Source organism: Pan troglodytes, chromosome 19 (assembly GCF_028858775.2).
Source record: "Pan troglodytes isolate AG18354 chromosome 19, NHGRI_mPanTro3-v2.0_pri, whole genome shotgun sequence".
NCBI lineage: Eukaryota > Metazoa > Chordata > Mammalia > Primates > Hominidae > Pan > Pan troglodytes.
The window spans coordinates 11,560,466-11,585,438 of NC_072417.2; the positions used below are offsets into that span (position 1 = coordinate 11,560,466).

The 24,973-nt window shown below is 57.0% G+C and overlaps 1 protein-coding gene across 13 annotated transcripts in view; it reads right to left on the reverse strand.

Moving 5' to 3' along the window:
• ABR (ABR activator of RhoGEF and GTPase) overlaps window positions 1–24,973 on the reverse strand; it is a 203,030-nt gene that overhangs the window by 85,694 nt on the left and 92,363 nt on the right. For 11 of the 13 annotated variants that reach the window (XM_024350157.3, XM_063799498.1, XM_063799497.1 and 8 more), the window contains 4 exons: window positions 19,638–19,823; window positions 10,294–10,401; window positions 5,999–6,059; window positions 233–285 (listed from right to left, as the gene is read on the reverse strand). In XM_024350157.3, coding sequence (XP_024205925.1) covers window positions 233–285; window positions 5,999–6,059; window positions 10,294–10,401; window positions 19,638–19,823 — 408 coding nt within the window. Of the gene's footprint in view, window positions 1–232; window positions 286–5,480; window positions 5,634–5,998; window positions 6,060–10,293; window positions 10,402–19,637; window positions 19,824–23,277; window positions 23,481–24,973 lie in introns of those variants that run through there. The other 2 variants (XM_063799502.1, XM_024350160.3) reach the window with 2 other exon arrangements.

The following is a 24,973-nucleotide window of genomic DNA, read 5'->3' on the forward strand; positions in this document are numbered from 1 at the left end:
AGGAATGCCTGCCTCCCCGGGAGCACCTGGCCACGTCAAGCTTAGTAGCCAAGCTGTATTCAGGCCCTGGCCTGGTGGCACGGATACCGCGGGCCAGACAGGCATCCTTGGAGCCTAGGAACCCCTGATTCCCCAGGTGGACTGTTCTCGGTGACTCCAGCACCCTCTCACCCAGGCTGTCTTCCACTGAACTCCTAAGCCCTCTCTGGCCATTCGGGGGCTTGACACTCACGTGTAGGACTAGGGTGCTCCGAGTGACCCGGTCAATGGGCTTGTAGAGCAGAGCTGTCGGGGGAGACAGGGAGAAGGAGGAAGAGAATGATGGATGAGGGCAACCCAACACCCCAGAGACCAGCTTCGTCCCCCCACCCGCATGCTTCCCACGTGAACACCCCTCGAGGGACACCAGAGTGAGCCCATGGCAGCCCCCACCTCTGTTCTCACTCCCGGGGCCGACCAAACAGCAGACACAGGTGACACACAGCCCTGGCAGCCCCTGCTCCCTCCGCAGCCCTGCCTCCTCTCCCATCAGACATGGCTTCATCGAGAGCCGCCCTGCCCCCCTCCCCAGGCCTGTCCTGGCCTCACCTGGCTCAAGGCAGATGCTCTCCTGGACCCCCAGCCCTGAATCACACAGCTCCACCCAGCCACGCCCTGCAGAGTCCAGCACACCTGCCACACGCAGGACCCCAGAATCACACAGCTCCACCCAGCCACGCCCCGAAGAGTCCAGCACACCTGCCACATGTAGGACCCCAGAATCACACAGCTCCACCCAGCCATGCCCCGCAGAGTCTAGCACACCTGCCACATGCAGGACCCCAGAATCACACAGCTCCACCCAGCCACGCCCCGCAGAGTCCAGCACACCCGCCACACGCAGGACCCCAGAATCACACAGCTCCACCCAGCCATGCCCCACAGAGTCCAGCATACCTGCCACACGCAGGACCCCAAAATCACACAGCTCCACCCAGCCACGCCCCGCAGAGTCCAGCATACCTGCCACACGCAGGACCCCAGAATCACACAGCTCCACCCAGCCATGCCCTGCAGAGTCTAGCACACCTGCCACACGCAGGACCCCAGAATCACACAGCTCCACCCAGCCATGCCCTGCAGAGTCTAGCACACCTGCCACATGCAGGACCCCAGAATGGGGGAAGGAGACATGCTGTGTTTCCAGGAAGGGCAGCTCCCCAGACCTTATGATTCTCAGGCTCCTGGAGCTGAAGGCCAGGCACAGCCAGCTGGGATTGGCATGCCTCACTGTGATCCACAGGACTGGCCTCATCTCTCAGAGGAAAGACCCCTCCCCACATCCTCAAACCCCAGATAGCAAAGCACAGGAAGGCTGGAGGCAGGGAGGCTGGAGGCCAGGAGGCTGGCCTGATCTCCACAGAAAGGCTCTGCTCCCCAAGGCCAGCCTGGCCAACCAGTGAAACCCCATCTCTATTAAAAATACAAAAATTAGCCAGGCGTGGTGGCACATGCCTGTAATCCCAGCTATTTGGGAGGCTGAGGCAGGGAAATCACTTGAACCCGGGAGGCGGAGGTTGTAGCGAGCCAAGATCATGCCACTGCACTCCAGCCTGGGTAACAAGAGCAAAACTCCATCTCAAAAAAAAAAAAAAAAGGCTGTGCTCTCAAACACGTGGCAGCCTGAGGGGCAAAGGTTTCCTGAAGCAACTCAGGTTAGGCTTCACATATGAGAGCCCCAAAGAGGCTGGGAGGACGCAGGCAAGGCCAGCCCAGGCCCCCAAGAGCCACACCCTCCACAACCCAGACACCAAGTGAGGATGGCTGGGATTCAGCAGGGACAGGTGGAGGTGGCAGCTGGTGGATCAACACTTCCCAACACCCTTCCTGTACGCGGCTGTGCCCACCCTCCCAACAGGAGGCTCAGCTTCAGTCCTGCACCTGGATGCTCTGTCCCTGGGGTCATGACCTTGGGCCTCCTGCCGCAGGGGCAGTGACAGAGGCAGGGTGGTCATCTGGGAAGAAGGATCCCAGACTGGGTGTCCCATAGGACCAGGTTGTGACAGGTCCCAGCGTGAACACGCACGCCCTAGCCGGGCCCCAAACCCGATAGTTCTCCAAAGCCTGAGATATAAATACGCCGTGCGCGGCTAAGCAGACACTTCAGGGAGCAATCTGCTGGCTGTGAAGAAAATGCAGCCTCAGCAGGGCCACCAGCCTTACCCGCAGTCCGAGCTTGGCTGCCCGTCGGAATCACTGGGGGAGCGGTTAAAAGATACAGATGCCTGCTCCCCAGCCCCGTCAACTCAACCCAAATCTCTGCAAGACCACAAGGGCCATCAGCATTTCTATAAAGCTTCTTTACTGATTTGAATGTATAATAATGGTTGAAAACCACTGCTTTATGTTTTATTTATGTATTTATTTTAATTTTTTTTAAAATATAGAGACGAGGGGCCGGGCACGGTGGCTCACACCTGTAATTCCAGCACTTTGGGAGGCCGAAGCGGGTGGATCATTTGAGGTCAGGAGTTCAAGAACAGCCTGGCCAACATGGTGAAACCCCATCTCTACTAAAAATACAAAAATTAGCCAGGTGTGGTGGCAGGCGCCTATAATCCCAACTACTTGGGAGGCTGAGGCAGGGGAATCTCTTGAATCCAGGAGGCAGAGGTTGCAGTGAGCTGAGATTGCGCCATTGCACTCCAGCCTGGGCGACACAGTGAGTCTTCGTTTAAATAAAAATAAATATAGAGACAAGGTCTCACTATGTTGCTGGTCTCGAACTCCTGGCCTCAAGCCAAATACAAGTTGGTCTTGAACTCCTGGCCTCAAGCAATCCTCCTGCCTCAGTCTGCCAAAAGTTGGGAATACAGGCATGAGTACCCGGCCAACCACTGGTTTACGTAAATACACTTCATATGACATATCTGTAGCCCTTTTTTATCTAGCAGTTTCCAGAGACCCTCCCCATGGGCCATGGAAGCTTGAAGGAAGGAGGCCAGTCTTGGGGTATCCTCGGCACTGAGGGTGCAGCCCAGGTCCTAGCTCAGGTGGGATCCATTTCTGAGGCTGTTTAAGGCACCCACCTGTGGCTCAGCCCATCTTCAGGGGGAAAAAATCACACTCGAGAACCCCAGAGACCCAAAAGAAAGCACAAGCTCAGCAGACACCTGCCAGGGTGGGCTCCGCAGTGGCGGCTCCACAGAAAACTGACACTGCATTATTGGCTCCCCGCAGCCCTCTCTTGGGTCCCAAGAGGAAGAGGTTTCTGACTAAGCTCAGAGGTCTGAACACTGGCAGGTTGGGTTTCAGAGGGGTTATTAATATGTCTGTGGTCACCTCCAGAGTCCACCTGAGTAAGGCTGTGGAATGAGCCCTGGAAGGGCGGCCAGGAGGGCAGGTGCACGGGGGGGGGGAAGGGGTGGGGTGGCACTGGGACCACATCAGATATGGAGGGAACCGGGGGAATAAGAGCGACCCTGAAGTTTGTGCTCCCCACGGCCCCTGCACGCCAGGGTCCCCTGAGAACTCAGGGTGAGGCACTCGCTCTGGCCCTTCCCCTGTCCCTGGGCTCCTGCAGGCTGGCCTGCTTCCTGCCCGGCCTCACCCACTCTCCCTCTCCACTGACACTGACTTGGGCAGCAAGCTGGTCTCTCTCTAGTTTGCTGGGTGCTCACTCTGTGCCCAAGGGTACTGAGTTAACTGCTTTGCTCTCATTATTTCCTGTGATTAAAACGGGAAGCAATTCTCACTAGCCCCATTTTACAGACAAGGCAACTGAGGCCAGAGACTTGTGGCTACAAGTGGTGGGAGCTGGGTAGATCCACCCGCACTCCTTGCTTTGAGCTGCACCCTCTTCAGGGAAGGCAGCACCTGTAAAACCTCAATGAACCACAGGAGGGTTCTTGGAAAGAGTGACCAGGATGGGGTGAGCCCCCTCCTCACGAGCTGGCCCTTTCACTCCTCATTCCCCACTTTGAAGCCGACTTCAACAACAGTATCACGGAGACCGAAGCAACGTGAACTCCAGGTCCCAGGTCCGTTTCACTGAGTCGAAGCTTCCTTTTGGGGAAGGGAGAGGAAGCCAAGGGTACGTTTCCTTTTCAGGGAGGCACAGTCAAGACCTGACCAACTCCTAGGCCAGACCAAAAAGACCATTTCTCCTCCGATCGCTGACCAGGCCAATTTCAAGTGAGAACAGGGTTCCTGCAGCCGTCCTGCTGGGCCGCAGGAGAGAGGCTGCCTCAGAGCTTGCTTCCATCAAGAGGGTCCTGAGAAAGTCAGGGGACACTGGCCCCACACAGCCCCTCCAGCACAGCCGCCCCTGGGAAGGAGCCCAGGAAACCTGCCATCTCTCTACCGGCAAGCCACCATCCCCCTCACGTCAGCCTTCGACAAGGAGCTCCGGGTTACCAGGGAGATAGGAAAGCAAAGTGACTGAGAAGGGTGCAGAGCCGAAACACCTGGTGGGAAGGAAGAGGAAGGTCCTAAAACCAGCCGCCCGCTGCTCGCACAGACTCAGGCCCAGAGCAGCCGGCCTGGGAGCCACACGTGCCCACCCCACTCCCTGCCACAGGCAGGCAGGGCACCCCTTGGCACGTCTTGCCTCTTGAGGCAGGGTCCACGGGCTTCTGGACACCTCCCTACCTGGGCCGGCTTCATCCTCCTACGACCAACAGTCGTGTTGATGACATGCACCTGATGACATGCACCTGTCCCGGGACTTCCCCCAGCCCCCAGCCAGCTGCGGGAGCTGCAAGGAGGATGGTCCGGGTCCCTTCCACCGAAAGGTGGTGTGTGTGTGTGTGTGTGTGTGACCTTCACAGAGTAGCTTGCCACACCCCTCTCCCGCTGGCCCTGCCGACCTGCCTTCCACAGTTGAGGGCCCAGACCTCGGCTGGGGGTCTCTCACGGCTGGAAGCAAACCTCTCCTTCCTGCTCCCACAGCCCCTCCGTGTCCTCCGCCTACTGCTGCATGTGCGCGGAGCACACAATACCCTGCCGCCCAGCCTCCGCGCCTCTCTCCAGAAACAAAGAAACTCCCAACTTCTCCCTCCGGCTCGCGCTGGCGCCCTCTCGGCTGGCAACGCCGCCGTCCGGACCATCGCCACCCGTCGCCACGCTGTGCCTGGCCCCCGCAGACCCTCTCCCTGGCCTCAGGGCTACTACGTCTGCGGGCACAGCTCGTCGCCGTCTCTCCCTAACAGCCCCTCCAGGAAGTTCTCTCACACTAGCCCTCCAATTCCCCACCGATCCTCGGGGCCACCTGGACCCCTCCAGCCTGGTCCTTCCATTTGCAAGCGGCCCTGCTCTGAGCAGCCCCCAGGTTTCAACTCTAGGCTGGACGCCGCCAAAACGAAGGGGGAATTCAGGTCCAGCCGCTTGCCCACCCTCCTTCCCTGCGGCCCTCTAACCTCCCCGGCCACATCTAAGCCCACTCCAGCCGGCCCCCAGAGGTGGGAGGGTCCGCCACCTCCCACAGCGGGCACCTGGGTTACCATAGGTGCAGTTACAGCAGAAGCGAATAATGAGGAGAATCTCCATGGCAGCCTCTGTCCCCGCGGCGGGAGCGTGCAGCCATCGCTCCAGGCTCCCCGGCGCCCACCAGCAGCCCGGCCACTCAGCCACCTTGCTGATGCTGCCGCACAGACTCCAGCATCGAGCAGCCGCTCCGGAGTGCTCTTCCAGGAAGGGGGAGGGGAGGGAGGCGCGTGGCGAGGAGAGGAGGGAAGGGGAAGGGGAGGAGGGGTAGGGAGGGAGGGACCCAGCAGCCTGCTGGCATCCTAAAGAGGAGCACGTTTGTAGCTGGCTGGCTGCCTGGGCACGAGGCTGGAGTCCTCGCGTGCGCGCACACACGCACTCAGCTCACACTCACACGCGCTCACACACGCTCACACTCACACGCACACACACACGCACACACAAGGGGAAGGGCGCCGCGTTCACGCAGCCTGTTGCCTGCACAGCCAGACAAAGGTAGGTAGGTGCCTGTAATCCAGCCCGCTCCCCGAGGTACCTTCCATGGTGACAGACGTGTGGCTGTCCTTGGAGTCCTTGGGACCTTTCACTTTGAGTTCCTGCCAAAGGGAGGAGAGGAGTCATGGCCTGTTCTGTCCCTCACCTCTCCCAGCCCCCACTGTGAGCCTGGCAAGAAGGGGAGTTCTGAAGCTCAGGGTGCACGTATGAGAACAGAGGCCGGGCGTGGCGGCTCACGCCAGTCATCCCAGCACTTTGAGAGGCCGTGGTGGGCGGATCACCTGAGGTCAGAAGTTCGAGACCAGCCTGGTCAACACGGTGAAACCCCATCTCTACTAAAAATACAAAAGTTAGCCAGGTGTGGTGTCAGGTGCCTGTAATCCCAGCTACTCGGGAGGCTGAGGCAGGAGAATCGCTTGAACCTGGGAGGCGGAGGTTGCAGTGAGCCAAGATCACACCATTGCACTCCAGCCTGGGCAACAGGGCAAGACTCTGTCTCAAAAAAAAAAAAAAAGAAAGAAAGACAAAGGAGCCCCATGGCCATGGGCTGCCTCTGCCACCCCAATCCCTGTGAACTCCCGGGGCCTCGTGGAGTCCAGTGGCTGGGGTGTGGGCAAGAAGGAAGGGACTCCAGGTCCCAGAGATGAGAGAGGCTGGCAGGGAGCCCTGTGATTACAGGAACCCCGACTCAGGAACCCTACACGTCGGCCAAGGGCAGACAGGGTTTGAGTTGACCAGCGCCAGGTACTCCAGCCAATCTTTAGGGCATGAGGAACCCATGAGGTAGGAAGGAAGGGTCCCACACGCCAGCAGGGAAGTGGTGGACCTTCGGCAGAGATGCTGAGCTCCCCAGGACAGTGAGCTGCATCCTACCCCCATCAGAGAGCACTTACTCAGCCCCCAGCACCCCCGACACTCCCCACCCACCACTGCCCATGCTGGGGGTCCGAGAGGAAGCTCCGAGGGAGGAACAGCCAATGCCCCTCCTGGACCCCAAGCCAGGCAGCAGGTAGTGAGTACTGGAAACAGACCCCAGGGATGACTCATCTGCTCCAAGCCTCTTTATCCTCCTTTAGAGACGTTCCAGCCCTAGCTTTTGCTAACAGGACAGTGCAGCCTGCAACTGGAGCTGTAATACCATCCCCACTTGGCAGACAGAGCACACGGAGCCTCAAAGAGGGGTGTGGGAGGGAAGGCAGGAGGCAAGGTGAGGCCAAGGTCAGGTGCCCAGGTGATGAGGCCAGGGTCAGGTGCCCAGGTGATGAGGCAAAGGTCAGCTGCCGAGGTGATGCCACCTGCTTGGTCTGCAGGGGAGGAAGCGCTCAGACAGCAGGAACTTCCTACTTCTGTCTCAAGCTGTTTCTAGACAGAGAAAACTCCCGGAGACGGAGCTTGGGTGTGTGTATATTTTGGGGGGCGGGGGGTGGGGTTTACTCAGCGTCCCCAGGCTGTGTCTCTGGCTGGTGCCTGGATTCCCAGTGTGTGTATATTTTGGGGGGCAGGGGGTGGGGTTTACTCAGCGTCCCCAGGCTGTGTCTCTGGCTGGTGCCTGGATTCCCAGTGTGTGTATATTTTGGGGGGCGGGGGGTGGGGTTTACTCAGCGTCCCCAGCCTGTGTCTCTGGCTGGTGCCTGGATTCCCAGTGTGTGTATATTTTGAGGGCGGGGGGTGGGGGATACTCAGCGTCCCCAGGCTGTGTCTCTGGCTGGTGCCTGGACTCCCAGATTTCGGGAATGTTTCCTCACGCCCCCTCCAGTGAAGTCTAGGGTATGAAATCACTCCTGCTGCAGAGAGGAGCCTAATTGCAGTAATTAAGTGGCAGCCTCAGCAGGAAGCAAGCACGTCATCGAGTGAGTCAGGATGAGAAGCCACCTGGCAGAAAGCCAGGGGCCTGGCTCTGCCCTCCAGGGTGGGCAGGCTTTGAGGGGCTTATGGTTGGGTGTGGGGGTTTCTGCCTAGGCACAGAGAACAGGCAATCAGCCCAGGCCAAGAGAAGACCCCACACTCTCTGCACCATGTCTGACCCCGGGATCTTGGGCGGCCTCGGCAGGGCTGCTCTGAACACAGACCAGGGGAGTCCAGGTAGTTCCTGGGTTGGGCTGGAAACCGCAGGGAAAGCACCATTTCTCCAGCCCCTTTTATTTGTATTTTTAATAGAGACGGGGTTTCACCACGTTTCCCAGGCCGGTCTTGAACTCCTGGGCTCAAGCCCATCTCCCGCCTCGGCCTCCCAAAGTGCTGGGATTACAGGCGTGAGCCACTGCGCCTGGCCTCTCAGCCACCTGACTCCATGGAGAGGGACTTCCCCACCCTGCACTTCGTCCTCTCAGGCAGAGGGTGACACATCTGCTCCATGGGTCTGGGAGAAGAAACTATGGTCAGCCATCCTCTCTCTGCACACTGGGTAAGAGGCGTGGGCTCTGTCCTCATTGTGGAGAGGGGCCTGTGGTTTCCTATTCCTGCAAGGGACTCAATAGATACTTTTTTTTTTTCCAGACAGGGTCTCGCTCTGTCACCAGACTGGAGTGCAGTGGCGTGATCGCAGCTCACTGCAACCTCCACCTCCCGGGTTCAAGAGATTCTCCTGTCTCAGCCTCCCAAATAGCTGGGATTACAAGTGTGCACCACCACGCCCGGCTAATTTTTGTATTTTTAGTAGAGACGGCGTTTCGCCACGTTGGCCAGGCTGGTCTCAAACTCCTGACCTCAGGTGATTCGCCCGCCTCGGCCTCCCAAAGTGCTGGGATGACAGGTGTGAGCCGCCACGCCCGGCTTCTATAGGTACGTTTCATTCCAGAGGCGAAGTGTCAGCAAGCCCACTGTGGCTACAGATCCAAATCCACATTTTCCAAGCTGCATTTTTTTTTTAACAGTAATGAAGCTGACATGTTCATCTCCAACTGTCAGCTTCTCTGCCGCCTCTCAGTGGATTCTAAACGTGGGCATCGACCGTCACCCCTGAAGTTTCAGGAAAACTACCCTGCGTTTCTCCAACTCTTCTAGTGTTAAGAGCTGAGACGGGAACACAAAGGGCCAAGAGGGGCCTTTAAGGCAGGACTCCCAAAACTGCAGAAGCTTCTCCCCTTTTCTAGGATGGAGGTTCTCTTGCCCCGAGCTGGGGGCTGTTCCTCTCAGGCCAGTGCTTCAGGGGTGCCACTGAGGTCTTTTTGGACAAAGGGATGAACTGGGCTCTGTCCTGAAGGATCCTAAGCAACTGTCCCTCCATGCCACCTCTTGGGTAGAAATGTTGATGGCAGATAGGACTGCACCTCTGCCCTGCGGAGGAGTGCGGGAGGAAGGCTGGGCCTCAGGAGCAGAAGCACGCGTGTTCCCGGCCAGGTAGGCTGGGCCTCAGGAGGAGAAGCACGCGTGTTCCCGGCCAGGGATTCTAAGGCTCCTTCTCCACATAAGTGGCTCTTACCCTTTTTGTGTTTATGGGATTGCAGTCTTAGAGTTGGCAAGAACCTTAAAAGACGACCTGTAGTCCAAATTTCCTCAAGACTTCCCTGTCATAAATATTACCCAGAAGCTTGTTCAAATATAGAATCTTGGGCCCCACACAAAGCCTTCTGAATCAGAAGCTCCGGGGAAGGTGCCAGGAAATCTGTGTTTTAAACAATGCCCCAGTGATTCTTATCAAGCAAGGTCAGGATTAGCTGGCCAAGCCGGGCTCAGTGGCTCGCACCTGTAACGTCAGCACTTTGGGAGGCTGAGACGGGCAGATCACCCGAGTTCGAGACCAGCCTGGCCAACACGGCAAAACCTCATCTCTACTAAAAATACAAACCTTAGCCAGGCGTGGTGGTGTGTGCCTGTAATCCCAGCTACTTGGGAGGCTGAGGCAGGAGAATCACTTGAACCCAGGGGGTAGAGGTTGCAGTGAGCCGAGATCGCGCCACTGCACTCCAGCCTGGGCAACAGAGCAAGACTCTGTCTCAAAAAAAAAAAAAAAAAGGATTATCTGGCCATGTCTAAACCCCTCATTCTACCAGACAGGACATAAAAGCCAAGAGGGGGGACGTGACTTGCTCAAGGTCACCATAGTGTGGTGTGGGAGAACACTGCCTTGGATTTTTTTTTTTTTTTTTTTTTTTTTTTTTTGCCTCCCCTGTTCCTCTCTCTAATCTGAAAGAGAATAATAAAAAAATAAAATAAAATAGATCGTTTTCTATTAAGAGGGAAAATGTCAGGTGCAAGAAAGCAAATATCAGGCTAAGTGTTACCCATTAGAGTAACCACTTCACCGACTGGCAAGCGAGGGAGGGGAGACCAAGGGCTCTGAGCAGCCCCCAAAGCTCCTTGTCCATCAGGGCGGCTGTGCGGGGAGCGGCCTACCTCTGAGATCTTCTGGAACTGGTTGTTGGACTGGCTGCACTTCTCAGCTGTCTCCAGAGCAACTTTATAGTTATCGACAAACGCTTTGTACACACCGAGCTGGCTGGCCTGCAGGGAGGAGTCAGGGAACAGAGGGAGAGGAGGGTGGGAGGGGAGAGGATTAATGAATGGATGAAAGCTTCACGGAGCACCAGGAGCTCCCGTGCACTGAAAACCTCTCACTCAGCTCGTTGGGAACTTGGGGAAACGCAGGGATGAACATATTACAGTGTCCCTTTGAACTGGACAGTTTCCATGGAAACCAGCTCAGCCAATAAGGTTAACGAGGGGGTCTGGGGTTGGGGAGACCAGGCTAGGGCCTTTGTTGGCCTGCTAGAAATTCAGCTCTTCACAGCATCCAGCTTTCCTCAGCACGGTGAAGGTCTCCCAGGGTTTGAAATCCCTTAATGTCTCATACTTCCTTCACATCCTGGAATTAGCCGGAGCAGGGAGAGAGGGGGGTGTGTGTGCTGGGGGGAGCTGGCACGTGTGGCCTGCTCAGGCCTCCCTCCCCACGTGCAGCGTGGGGCATGACACTTAAAGGTGCTGTCTTGGCCGGGCGCGGCGGCTCACGCCTGTAACCCCAGCACTTTCGAAGGCCTGAGGTCAGGAGTTCCAGACCAGCCTGGCTAACATGGCGAAACCCCATCTCTACTAAAAATACAAAAATTAGCCGGGCGTGGTGGCGCGTGCCTGTAATCCCAGGTACTCAGGAGAATGAGGCAGGAGAATCGCTTGAACCCAAGAGGCGGAGGCTGCAGTGAGCCAAGATCGTGTCACTGCACTCCAGCCTGGGTGACAGAGTAAGACTCCGTCTCAAAAAGAAAACAAAACAACAAATGAAGATGCTGTCTTTCCATTTCCCTTGGCCTTGAGGCCCCGTCCTCACCTCTTCCACCTCCTCTACCTCCAAGGAGCCAAAGCCCCAGCCTTACTACACGTTTGCCTGTCACTCACACAGTCACAACCTGAGTCACAACCACACAGAGCCTCGCCTCTTCTGAGAGGCAGGGCAGACCCCATCGCCCCTTTCTGCAAAAGGGGAAACCGAGGCTCCATAAGTCAATTCCCCAAATATTTATGGAAAGGCTTCGCTGCGCTGTATATAAGCACTTCCTCTTAAGGGACCAAAGGGTAGAAATTCAAATTAAAGCCATCACGAGATATTTTATACTCATCAGAAGGGTCAAAATTTAAAAGTCTAATTGACAGCAACGGCTGGCAAGCATATGGGGAAATTTAAACTCCCTGTTTTTGTTTTTGTTTTGAGATGGAGTTTCGCTCTTGTTGCCCAGGCTGCAGTACAGTGGTGCGATCTCGGCTCACCGCAACCTCCGCCTCCCGGATTCAAGGGATTCTCCTGCCTCAGCCTCCCGAGTAGCTGGCGTTACAGGCGCCCGCCACCACGCCTGGCTAATCCTGTAGTTTTAGTAGAGACGGGGTTTCTCCATATCAGTCAGGCTGGTCTCAAACTCCCAACCTCAGGTGATCCACCTGCCTCAGCCTCCCAAAGTGCTGGGATTACAGGTGTGAGCCACTGCGCCCGGCCAATTAAAACTTTTTTTTTTTTTTTTTTTTTTTTTTTTGAGATGGAGTCTCGCTCTGTCACCCAGGCTGGAATGCAGTGATGCCATCTCGGCTCACTACAAGCTCCACCTCCCAGGTTCGCGCCATTCTCCTGCCTCAGCCTCCTGAGTGGTTGGGAGTACAGGCGCCCGCCACCACGCCAGGCTAATTTTTTGTATTTTTTTTTAGTAGAGACAGGGTTTCACCATGTTAGCCAGGATGGTGTCGATCTCCTGACCTCGTGATCCACCCGCCTCGGCCTCCCAAAGTGCTGGGATTACAGGCGTGAGCCACCGCGCCCGGCCAATTTAAACTCTTAGACTACTCGGGGAAGTGTAAATTAGTACAATTATTTGGAGAGCAATTTGTTAATAACTAATAAAGCTGAGAATAGGCATGGCCTATTTTCAGCTGAACTAATAACAGTGTGGATAGGCACAGCCCATCGATTGCTTAGCAAATCCACTTTTACATACAAACTGCAGAGCTGTATCGTTCAGTGCAGTCGCCACCAGCTACCTGAGGCTACCAAGCACCTGAGATACGGCCGGTTCAAACTGAGACGTGCCGGACATGTAAAATACACAGTGGGTTCCAAAGCCTTAGTATGTAAAAGAGAATGTAAATTACCTCGTTAATTTTTAAATACTGATTACATGTTGAAATAATATTTGGATCTGCGGGAATAAATAAAAGATATTCTCAAAATTAATTTCACCTGCCTATTTTTACTTTTAAAAATGTGGGTATTAGGGGCCAGGCGCGGTGGCTCACAACTGTAATCCCAGCACTTTGGGAGGCCGAGGCGGGCAGATCACCTAAGGTTGGCAGTTCGAGACCAGCCTGGCCAAAATGGTGAAACCCTGTCTCTACTAAAGATACAAAATTATCCGGGCATGGTGGCACGCATCTGTAGTCCCAGCTACTTGGGAGGACAAGGCAGGAGAATCGCTTGAACCCAGGAGGTGGAGGTTGCAGTGAGCCCAGATTGCATCACTGCACTCCAGCCTGGGTGACAAGAGCAAGACCTCGTCTCAAAAAAACAAAAAAAAGGTGGGTATTAGAAAATGTGAAATGATGTATGTGGCTCATAAGCTATTTCCATTAGACAGCAGTGCTCTGGAGCAAATGGCCTATGTGTGTGCCCCAGGGGACTCAAGGGTGTTCACCATCTCACTTTTCCTCCTCATAGTGGAGGGACTGGTAACAAATGCTCACAAACGGGGGAAGCCGCGCACACAGCCATGAACATGGATGCACCCGATTTACACATAGCATTGCTGACAAGCTCCAAAACGAACATGGGTTGAACTGTAAAACACGATTGCTGACAAGCTCCAAAACGAACATGGGTTGAACTGTAAAATATGATATATGTGTATACTTATACACTTTTTTTTTTTTTTGAGATGGAGTCTCGCTCTGTCAACCAGGCCGGAGTGCACTGGCACGATCTTGGCTCACTGCAAACTCCGCCTCCTGGGTTCAAGTGATTCTCCTGCCTCAGCCTCCTGACTAACTGGGACTACAGGCACGCACCACCACACCCGGCTAGTTTTTGTATTTTTAGTAGAGACAGGGTTTCGTCATATTGGTCAGGCTGGTCTTGAACTCCTGACCTCAGGTGATCCACCCGCCTCGGCCTCCCAAAGTGTTGGGATTACGGGCGTGAGCCACCACGCCTGGCTTAGACACATTTTTAAAGTACATGCAGCTGGGAGCTGTGGTACACACACCTATAGCCCTCGCTACTTGGGAGACTAAGGTGGGAGGATCACTTGAGCCCGAGTTCAAGTCCAGCCTGGACAACATAGCAAGACCGTTTTGTTTTTTGTTTTTTTTTTTTGAAGTACAGGCCAACCCAAAATAGATACAGATATGTAGTAAACACACAAACTGCAGTCTGGAAGGCTATCCACCAAATTCATGCCAGTAGCTGCTTCAAGGAGGAGGAGGGAGGGGAGACTCCACCTTCATGTGTGACGCTGTATTTTCTTCATTAGAAGGTTCTGCTATTATTCTTTGGAGTTTCTGGTTTAAATGTTTTTCAATACAGCAGCAAGGGGGATACAGCTGCTGCCTGGCTTCCTCAGGGGCCTCTGCTTCCCACCGAGGTGCTGGGGGAAGTGGGCTGCTGTGGACCCCCACCCCGGACCACTCTGCTTTCTGCAGGATCCTCATGCTCCCCAAGGACCCAGAGAGGCTGGGGTCGGGGGTAGGGGTGGGGGCAGGCTGGCCGCAGCATCGGCTGAGCCTGGAGCCTCCCAGTACAGAGGCAGAGCCCTTTGAGGAAGCTGGTGGGGCAGGGGAGCGAGGGGCATCTGGAAAAGTCAGACGGGAGCGCGAGTGGGGACGCCTGGCGTGACGCCAAGGCCAGAGGCATTCAGGTCTCAGCTGCAGAAGGGCAGGACTTTAAAAGGGGGCGGGGCCGGACTTTTAAAAGAGGGCGGGGCCTGAGTTTTAAAAGGGGGTGGGGCCTGACCTTAAAAGGGGGCGGGGCCGGACGGGAGGGAGTTTATTTCCTCTTCCAGGGAGTACTGAGGCCCGGCCCATCAATGCCCACGCTACACGAGGCGTACTAGACAGTCGCTGCCTAAGCCAAAGTCAAATCACCGATATTCTTCCAGGAAAAGGCTCCTCTTGCCCCCTTTCCCACAAGAAGGAGAAAGCCCGGAGGCCCGGGTTGGCACACCACCCTCCCAGGAGCCCGGGGCAGGAGCCAGCCGTGCGGAGGCCTGCGTCCAGGGTCACGGTAATCTCAGGGACTGCCGCTGCCACAGTCACCCCAGGCTGTAGGGCCCGAGGCCTGGCTTGGCAGGTTCATTAACTGGGAAGTGCAGGTTGCCTGGAAACAGCAGCCTGGCACTGGAGTGATCTCATAAAACAAACAGCAGAGACGCTAATTCCCTTCTCTCAGTAACGAATAATCAAATACCCAGAGTCTTCGGCTGAAAATAAACCACCTCCGGATGCCAGACCTGACCCGGCTCTCCCCGGGCCCTCCCAAACCTGCAGCCCCAGGGGCCTCAGGCATCAGTTCACGATGCTGGGGAGGGAAAGTGGTGGGTAGCAGATTCACGGCCAGGCCTGTGGAGCCAAGACCAGAACCGGGGACAGCCAGGTCCAAGTGACAAAGATAAACTGTGACAGCGTTTCCAGCAACCCTAGGTTTGCTCTCCTCTACCCTCCTGAGGGATGAGGAGAGGATGCCCCCCAGGCCACTCAGCTCAGGTGAGCAGGCAGTGATGACAGGTGTTCACCATCCCTGAACCGGAGGGAGCAGGTGGGTCTGCCAGAACCAGAGTGTGGCATTCCCTTGAAAGGATACCTTCCAGGGTGCCTCTTCCCAATTTAATAATAATAATAATAATAATGGCACTGATGATAATGACCAGTTATTGAGTACTTATTAATTTATGATGTTCCAGGCCCTGTTCCAAGCACTTTTTCTTTTACTTTATTTTATTCTATTTCTTTTTTTGAGACAGAGTCTTGCTCTTGTCGCCCAGGCTGGAGTGGAGTGGCATGATCTCGGCTCACTACAACCTCTGCCTCCCGAGTTCAAGCGATTCTCCCACCTCAGCCTCCCGAGTGGTAGCTGGGATCACAGGTGCGTGTTATCATGCCCGGCTAATTTTTGTATTTTTAGTAGAAACGGGGTTTCACCATGTTGGCCAGGCTGGTCTTGAACTCCTGACCTCAGGTGATCCGCCCACCTTGGCCTCCCAAAGTGTTGCTGGGATTATAGGCGTGAGCCACTGTGCCCAGCCATTTTTTTTTTTTTTTTTTTTTTTTTTTTTTTGAGACAGAGTCTCAGTCTGTCATCCAGGCTGGAGTGCAATGGCCTGGTTTTGGCTCACTGCAACCTCTGCCTCCCAGGTTCAAGCGATTCTCCTGCCTCAGCCCCCTGAGTAGCTGGGACTACAGGTGCATGCCACCATACCCAGCTAATTTTTTGGTATTTTTAGTAGAGATGGGGTTTCACCATGTAGGCCAGGCTGGTCTCGAACTCCTGACCTCACGATCCACCCACCTCGGCCTCCCAAAGTGCTGGGATTACAGGCGTGAGCCATCACGCTCAGTCAGGCCTATTCTATTTCTTTGTAGAGATAGGGTCTTGCTATGTTGCCCAGGCTGGTCTTGAACTCTAAGCCTCAAGTGATCTTCCAGCCTCAGCCTCCCAAAGTGCTGGGATTACAGGCGTCAGCCACCACACTCAGCCCCATGCAGTTTTCAGATATCACCCAATGAGGTAAATACTGTTACTATCCTGTGTTTTACAGATGAGGAAGCTGATTCAGAGCGGTTGGGTAAGTTGCCCAGTTGCAGGTTTAATCTGGCAGCGCTGGGATTCAAGCCCACTTTGTGACACAGCTCTAGAAGCTGTGCTTGAGAAACAGGACTCTCAGGACAGAAATCTCAGGCCCTGCGACGTCTCCCTCCATGCCCTTCCGAGTTCTCCCGAGGCCCAGTGGTCAAGGTCACGGTGCATTCACTCATTCAAGCAGTGACCACTGGGCTGGTTCTGGGAGTCTAAGAAGAAGGAAATGTAGGCCGGGCGCGGTGGCTCACGCCTGTAATCCCAGCACTTCGGGAGGCCGAGGTGGGCGGATCACCTGAGGTCAGGAGTTCGAGACCAGCCTGGCCAACACGGCGAAACCCCGTCTCTACTAAAAATACAAAAATTAGCCGGGTGTGATGGCGGGCGCCTGTAATCCCAGCTACTCGGGATGCTGAGGCAGGAGAATCACTTGAACCCGCGAGGAGGAGGTTGCAGTGAGCCGAGATCACGCCACTGCACTCCAGCCTGGGCAACAGGAGTGAGACTCCGTCTCAACAAAAAAAGGAAATGCAGTCCGTCCTCCTGCAGCTTGTGGTTTGGGGGAGTCAGGCAGTTACTAGTGCTCACTACGAGGACTGGCACAAGGCCTGCATTTGGCGACTTGGAAAGCCTTCTCGGAAGAGGTCCCTTCTAAGCTGGGAACTGACCAGGGGAGGCCAGACGAGAGGCGGAAGGACGTTTCAGGCACACGGGGCCTCAAGTACCAAGAGTTAAGAAAGTGCCTGCCCTGGGAACTGAGAACAGAAAGTCCAGTGTCAGGAGCACAGAGGTGCGGGGAGGAAGTTGCCAAGGCCGGGGCTGGACACGGGTCAGCGTGCAAAGGGTCTCTCGAGCCATTCCTCGGAGCCTGACCTTCATCCGAGGGCCGTGGGGATCTGCTGAAGGGGCCGTCGAGGTTTCAGTGACTCTCTCCCCTCTAAGGAGAGGTGGGGGTGGGAGGTGAGTGGGCCTGGAGGCAGGAGCCACACAGGAGGATACGCAGCTGTCCAGGTGAGGGCCACGGGTGGCCAAGAAGAGGAAAAGGCGGCTGTGAGCAACGGCCAAAAAGTGGAGTCCACAGGACAGGTGGGGGAGGGGGTGCAGCCAGAAAGAGTCTGAAGCACTCGGTGACGTAAAGACAGGAAGCGGAGCAGGTGACGCCGGAGGCAGGGAGCTCAGCTCTGAACACACTCAGCTAGAGGTCCTAGGAGTGTCCAAGCAGGAGAGGGAGAGTCTTCTCCAGCGTGAGAAAGGCAGAGCCCTGTCCATTCAGCCAGAACACCGCAGGGGAGGGGAGGAGGCCTCCAGCCTCTCACACCCAGAGAACAGGGCAGGAAGGAGGAGAAGGTCCTCTGGCCTCTCACACCCAGAGAAGAACCGCGGCCTGGACTCCCAGTCTCCCTCTTGCCTGCTGGGCTGTCAGATGTTACGTAGCAGAGCTGGGGAGGGGGCTCCATGAGTCTGACGTGGGGGTCCTCCAGGGGACACAGCCAGAGATGGGGCAGAGCTGGGGGAGAGGGTGTCACAGAAGCACAGGGAACCAGAAGACTTCCGTGAACGTTTCCCAACACGAAGTCTGCATGTTAACCCACCCGCTCCTGCCGCTCCCGACCCTGCAGTGGTGAGCAGGGCTGGGCTTCAGTGCTTCCTGCTCTTGGGACCTCAGGAGAGGATCATCGGCCAGTGTGCCCAACTGCTTCCTTTTACAGACCCGAGGTCTCAGGGGAGCAGTCCTCATGCCCCCAACCCGGCATGTGCCCCTCTGTTCACTGAGGGACAGGAGACTGAAGCCCAGCAAGGAGCCTTCATTCCAGGGCTGGTTCCTCAGAGCACCCTCCGGGAGAGAGAGGGAGCACCTCCGGGAAAGACGGAGCACCCTCTGGGAGAGAGAAGGAGCACCCTCCGGGAGAGAGAAGGAGCACCCTCCGGGAGGGAGACGGAGCACCCTCCGGGAGAGAGATGGTGCTCCCACAGAAGTGCCCATCCACCCAGCCAGTCTCCACCCAGCCCGTCTCCACCACCCCTGGAAGGACCTATCCACACAGCCCGTCTCCACCACCCCTAGAAGGACCTATCCACCCAGCCCGTCTCCACCACCCCTAGAAGTGCCCGTCTCCACCCAGCCCGTCTCCACAACCCCTAGAAGTGCCTGTCTCCACGCAGCCCATCTCCACCACCCCTAGAAGGACCTATGCACACAGCCCGTCTCCACCACCCCTAGAAGTGCCCGTCTCCACCCAGCCAGTCTCCACCCAGCCCGTCTTCACCACCCCTGGAAGGACCTATCCACCCAGCCCGTCTCCACAACCCCTAGAAGTGCCCGTCTCCACCCAGCCCGTCTCCACCACCCCTAGAAGGACCTATGCACACAGCCCGTCTCCACCACCCCTAGAAGTGCCCGTCTCCACCCAGCCCGTCTCCACCACCCCTGGAAGGACCTATGCACACAGCCCGTCTCCACCACCCCTAGAAGTGCCTGTCTCCACCCAGCCCGTCTCCACCCAGCCCGTCTCCACCACCCCTGGAAGTACCCATCCACCCAGCCCGTCTCCACCCAGCCCGTCTCCACCCAGCCCGTCTCCACCACCCCTGGAAGGACCCATCCACCCAGCCCATCTCCACCACCCCTAGAAGGACCTATCCACACAGCCCGTCTCCACCACCCCTAGAAGTGCCCGTCTCCACCCAGCCCGTCTCCACCACCCCTAGAAGTGCCCGTCTCCACCCAGCCCGTCTCCACCACCCCTAGAAGTACCCATCCACCCAGCCCGTCTCCACCAGCCCTAGAAGGACCCATCCACCCAGCCCGTCTCCACCAGCCCTAGAAGGACCTATCCACACAGCCCGTCTCCACCACCCCTAGAAGGACCTATCCACACGGCCCGTCTCCACCACCCCTAGAAGGACCTATCCACACGGCCCGTCTCCACCACCCCTAGAAGGACCTATCCACACGGCCCGTCTCCACCACCCCTAGAAGGACCTATCCACACGGCCCGTCTCCACCACCCCTAGAAGGACCTATCCACACGGCCCGTCTCCACCACCCCTAGAAGGACCTATCCACACGGCCCGTCTCCACCACCCCTAGAAGGACCTATCCACACGGCCCGTCTCCACCACCCCTAGAAGGACCTATCCACACGGCCCATCTCCACCACCCCTAGAAGGACCTATCCACACAGCCCGTCTCCACCACCCCAGAAGCTCCCAGGGCTGCACCAGGGGAGGCCTAGAGTCAAGGCCCCGGCCCCAGGTGCCCCATAACACACAGGCCCAGGCCTTCCTCCCGGACTCGGAGAGGTCTCAGGCCTTCAAGGAGTCCGAGAGGGCTGCCCAGTCCTCTCCTGAGGCTCCTGCAACACTATGGGCTCCACTGAGGCCCTGCGTGAGGACCCTCCATCCCTGGCGGACTCACCAGCTTCTGGAAGAGGTGGCCCATGGTGACCTGGCTGTCCCACTGTTGCACCTTGGGGCACAGGTTGTCATAGAACTCCTTGTGGATCTCATAGATGTCCTGGATCTTGTAGAAGATGGTCTCGATCTGCTGGATGGTGAGCACGGGCTGGGAGGTGGTGGCGGTGGCCTTCAGGGGTTTCATGGGCTGGGAGAAACAGACGAAGAAAGAGCAGAGGTCGGGGGTAAACAAACCAGAGTGTCGGCAGGCCCCGGGGCCTATCGTTAGCCCTTCCCGCTGCCCAAGTCCTGCCCAGACAAGGCTGCCAAAGGCAGGGCACTGAAGCGAGCTTTGTATCAAGGAGCCACTGCCACAGGCCCCAACATGCCGCACACTCGACAGCAGGAACCTGGCCTGGCAGCTGTGCCAGGCCCGAGGGGTGGTGCCGGGGCTCACTCCCCTACCACGCAGCTGAGCTCAGCAGCAGCCTGTGCTGGGTTAACAGGATCCGCGTCTTTCTTCCACGATAGCCTGTGCCCCAAGTCATAAGCTCCTTGTCACACTTCAGTGGAAGGGAGGGTTGACAGGGAACTCAAGCCTATAGCTGTTTCCTTCCAAGAAACAGAATGTGGTTCTAGGACTCAGAGGGTAGGGACCCGAAGTTACTCAAGACCAGTCTTGGCCTCACTGATATTCCAAGTTCCCGTCACTTGGCACAGGGAGAGGCACGGGCGTTCACGTGTCCCCCACTGCGTCCCACCCCCGTGGCAGACATTGCTAAGCGACCGTGATGGCCCTTCCCACTGCGCATGGCAGGGGTCTCCAGTCTCAGACTCTTTCTCAATGCCTGCCTGTCTATATACCAAGATGCTCCAGGGCCTGCCAGTGTAGACGGTGAGGTGGCAGATAACACAGACCAACCCCCAGCACTGGCCGGGAGCTGATGCCATCACCTTCCAGCCTAGCAGTGGGACTGTGGGATAATGGGATGTGCAGGCATTTCCTCAGTGTGGTTCTCTGCATTTTATAAATCACCTACAATGAATAAATATGAATAATCAGAAAAAAAAAAAAACCAAAGATGACCAAGCTGTACTGCAAAGGCCCTGCAGGAGACAGGGCCTGATAACCTGCCATACAGGGAAGGCGTGGCAGGGAAGGGCAGGGTGGCCAGAGGGAGAGCAGCCACGTCAGATTCTTTTTTTTTGGAGACGGAGTCTCGCTCTGTCACCCAGGCTGGAGTGCAGTGGTGCGATCTCGGCTCACTGCAAGCTCCGCCTCCCAGGTTCACGCCATTCTCCTGCCTCAGCCTCCCAAGTAACAGGGACTACATGCGCCCGCCACCACGCCCGGCTAATTTTTTTTGTATTTTTAGTAGAGACGGGGTTTCACTGTGTTAGCCAGGATGGTCTCGATCTCCTGACCTCGTGATCCACCCACCTCGGCCTCCCAAAGTGCTGGGATTACGGGCGTGAGCCACCGCGCCCGGCCATCCATGTCGGATTCTGTTGATGTTCTTCACCTACCTGAAGGCCACGTGGAAAGAGGCTTAGACTTGGCTGGGCACGGTGGCTCACACCTGTCATCCTAGCACTTTGGGAGGCCGAGGCAGGTAGATCACCTGAGGCCAGGAGTTCGAGACAAGTCTGACCAACATGGTGAAACCCTGTCTCTACTAAAACTACAAAAATTAGCTGGGCGTGGTGGTGCACACCTGTAATCCCAGCTACTCAGGAGGCTGAGGCAGGAGAATCTCTTGAACTCAGGAGGCAGAGGTTGCAGTGAGCCAAGATTGCGCCACTGCACTCCAGCCTGGGTGACAGAGCCAGACTCTGTCTCCAAAAACAAAAACGAGGCTTAGACTTAATCTGCATTGCTCTGCAGACCCAGGAACAGTGGGGAAAAGTTATGGGGTCAGATTCGGGCTCACTAGAGCTGTCCCCCGTAGGATTAAGTAGTGAGCTTTCCGACAAGAGAAGCATTCTAGCAGAGAATGGGTGAATCCACTGCTGAAAATGCTGCACTGAAGGGAACACCAAAGCCAGCGCCAGCTCCCTCTGAACGACGACCACCAGCTCCAGCCAACCACGGCAAACTCCCAGCCCAGCCTCACTCCAGCCTCACATCACCTCATTCTGATGAAGTCTCATCTACTCAGACATATCGCCTCACTCTGATGGAGACAGAATCCATGTTCACTGGAAGAAGTCGTCTCATCTACTCAGACACCCAGATGGTGCTCTGCCTTCTGGCTCCTTCATCCTCCGAGCTCTAAAAAGCCCAGATCCAACAATCCATGCAGGACAAAGCAGGACCCTCCTTCTGACCCTCGCCGCGCTAGAATCAATGGCCCCTCAGTGTCCAGTCAGGACTCTCCTTCTGACCCTCGCCGTGCTAGAATCAACGGCCCCTCGGTGTCCGGTCAGGCCTCTCCTTCTGACCCTCACCGTCCTAGAACCAACGGCCCCTCAGTGTCCGGTCAGGCCCCTCCTGACCCTCACCGTCCTAGAACCAACGGCCCCTCGGTGTCCGGTCCTTGCTAGGCAAGCGCATGGGGTTCCACCTGGTGCAGGCCAGGCAGGGTGGGCTTGAGTCGCAGCTCTGCTGTGCGCATATCACTCAGCATCCCTGGGCTTCGTGTCACCAGCAGCCTCATGTGTGAAACTGGGATAATACAGCCATGCGCTACCTACTGGCATTCCCGTCAGTGCGTACACGATCATGGTCCCAGACTGCAATTTTTTTTTTTTTTTTTTGAGACAGAGTCTCACTCTGTCACCCAGGCTGGAGTGCAATAGTGCAATCTCGGCTCACTGCAACCTCCGCCTCCCAGGTTCAAGCGATTCTCCTGCCTCAGCCTCCTGAGTAGCTGGAATTACAGGCGTCCGCCACCACGCCCAGCTAGTTTTTGTAGTTTTTGTAGATACGGGGTTTCACCATATTGGTCAGGCTGGTCTCAAACTCCTGACCTCAAGTGATCCATGTGCCTCGGCCTCTTGAAGTGCTGGGATGACAGGTGTGAGCCACCGTGCCTGGCTGAGACCTTTATAATCCAGTTGGGCAAAATGGGCCAACACAGATGAAATGACTATGGACGATGCGACCGACTGTAAGCACCAACCACGTGGTTCCAAGGTTGTGCTGGAGTAGCCTGGAGGGCTGCATGGAGGAGGCAGACATACCAGGTCCTTGGAGAGCTGAGCAGGTGGAGGAGTGGGGGCGTAGGGAGGCATGCCAGACAGGGAAACAGAACGCACCGGGGGGCAGGAGCAAGGGAAGAGTGTCCCCCCAAGCCCAGGTGGGTGAGCTGAAAGCTTTGGGGACTCCCCACCCTCCATGAGGGACATGGAACTAGCTTCAGGATTGACATCGTCGTAAGAGTTTATCCTTTTCACCTCGACGCAGGACCCCACAGAGGAGCCCGCAGAGTCGCCACAGAGTCCCCAGACCCAAGAATTCTTGTCCCTGCCTTGGCGCAGTCCCCACTGAGGGGGAAATAAGGGAAGCAGGAAGGCGGGAGTCCCAGGAAGGCCAAGGAGATGGGACTTCTCAGAAGCCGCGACGCGCTCATCTGCCACCCACACGGAGACGAGACACAATGGTTACGCTTCCTCCTCAACTTCCCACCCCGTCTGCAAAAGGGGAAGAAATGGACACTCACCCACAGCCAGTCACAAGGACGGGGCCTGTGCTTGGGGCATCAGATGGTTCTCATGACACGATGGGGACCTTGGCTGTTACTCCTGATTTCACTCGCGGGGAGGGGACAGGGCTGGGTGTGCGCCCTTGGCTGGCCAGGACCCTTGAGGCCGTTATTTGTGTCTGGTGAAGTCCTGCGTATGGGCTCAGGGGCAGGAGGGTGGACTGAAAGGCAAGGTGACCCACACTGAGCTTTGGCATGGCACAGCCGTTCTGCCAAAGCACTAGCACACCACTCAGGCACCCCCTCCTCCCCAGTCCTGCTGCAGGGACAAGGGCAGGCCCCGGCTCTCCATTTCACCACTCGAGTTCTCAGAGAGGACCCGTGAGTGACTTCGACCCTGGCTCCCAGCCCAGCTGCTTCTCAGGAAGACGGGCCTGGGCCGGTTCTCACTTGCCAGTGGGACTTCACACAGCCGTTTGTCAGCTCTGTCCCCCAGCGACCGGCCTTTCGAAATAAGGGAAAGAAATGTACCCACTTCCTCCACCTCCTGCCCCAGAAGGCCTGGCATGCTTGCTGCCATGCCACCCGAGCCACTCGTCACTGGAGCCCAGGGAGGAAGGCCTCATTCACCTGTTTTATACATAAAGAGCCTGTGATGCAGTGTGGCCAGAAGGAGTCCACCCCAGGAGGGCCAGTCGTGGCCAGCGGTGGGAGGGGCTCTGGGGAGTGGCCTCACCCTGTGGCCCCAGTGTAGCAAGACACAGTTCCCAAGCTCAGTTCCCAGTGTCAAGGAGATCCAGAATTTCAATGCATTTGGCTTCATCTTTTTTCCTTCACCCCCTACTTCGACCCAGGCTCCCAGGCTTTTCCTGTCATCAGAGCCCACCAGGAAGCAGGAGGGCCCCAGAAGATGACCCCCACAAGCACCCCAGAGGCCAGGACGGAGGCTTCTGTGTGGAGGCTCGTCTGCCCCGTGTGTGCACACGGTTTTAGGTACACACACCCAGCCCTTTGCATATCAGGAAGTGTTCAGATGAAAGCAAACAGGCTGGGACAGAGCGGTGGGAATGGGGTCAGGAGTGGGAAAGCGAGCATGGAGGGAACGAGTTTCTTCTCCTTCAAGCTGGCACCTTTGCGAGGCCACCCCGAAGAGCAGAAGGTTTAGCTTCCTCCTAGCTGAGGGGTGGGGAGGGTGCAGGGGTTCCCAGCTCAGGGAGGAGAGGAGGAAGGGTGTGATTCTTTCACTCTGAGGTCTTCTTCTGAGGCTGTGGCTGTGGAGGGTCCTACTCCTCTTCCTGAGCCCTCCTACCACAGACCTGGCCTCCCAGCGAGTTCTTCCTTTGCTCCCTCTGGTCTCTGCTCAAGAAAGAGCCAAGCAGGGGCCCAGGAGGAGAGAGCCGGGGGAACGGGGGGAACCCGCCCCGGGAGGAGAGAGCCGGGGGAAGGCGGGGAACCCGCCCCGGGAGGAGAGAGCCGGGGAAGGGGGGAACCCGCCCCGGGAGGAGAGAGCCGGGGAAGCGGGGGAACCCGCCCCGGGAGGAGAGAGCCGGGGGAACGGGGGGAACCCGCCCCGGGAGGAGAGAGCCGGGGAAGGGGGGGAACCCGCCCCGGGAGGAGAGAGCCGGGGAAGGGGGGGAACCCGCCCCGGGAGGAGAGAGCCGGGGAAGGGGGGGAACCCGCCCCGGGAGGAGAGAGCCGGGGAAGGGGGGGAACC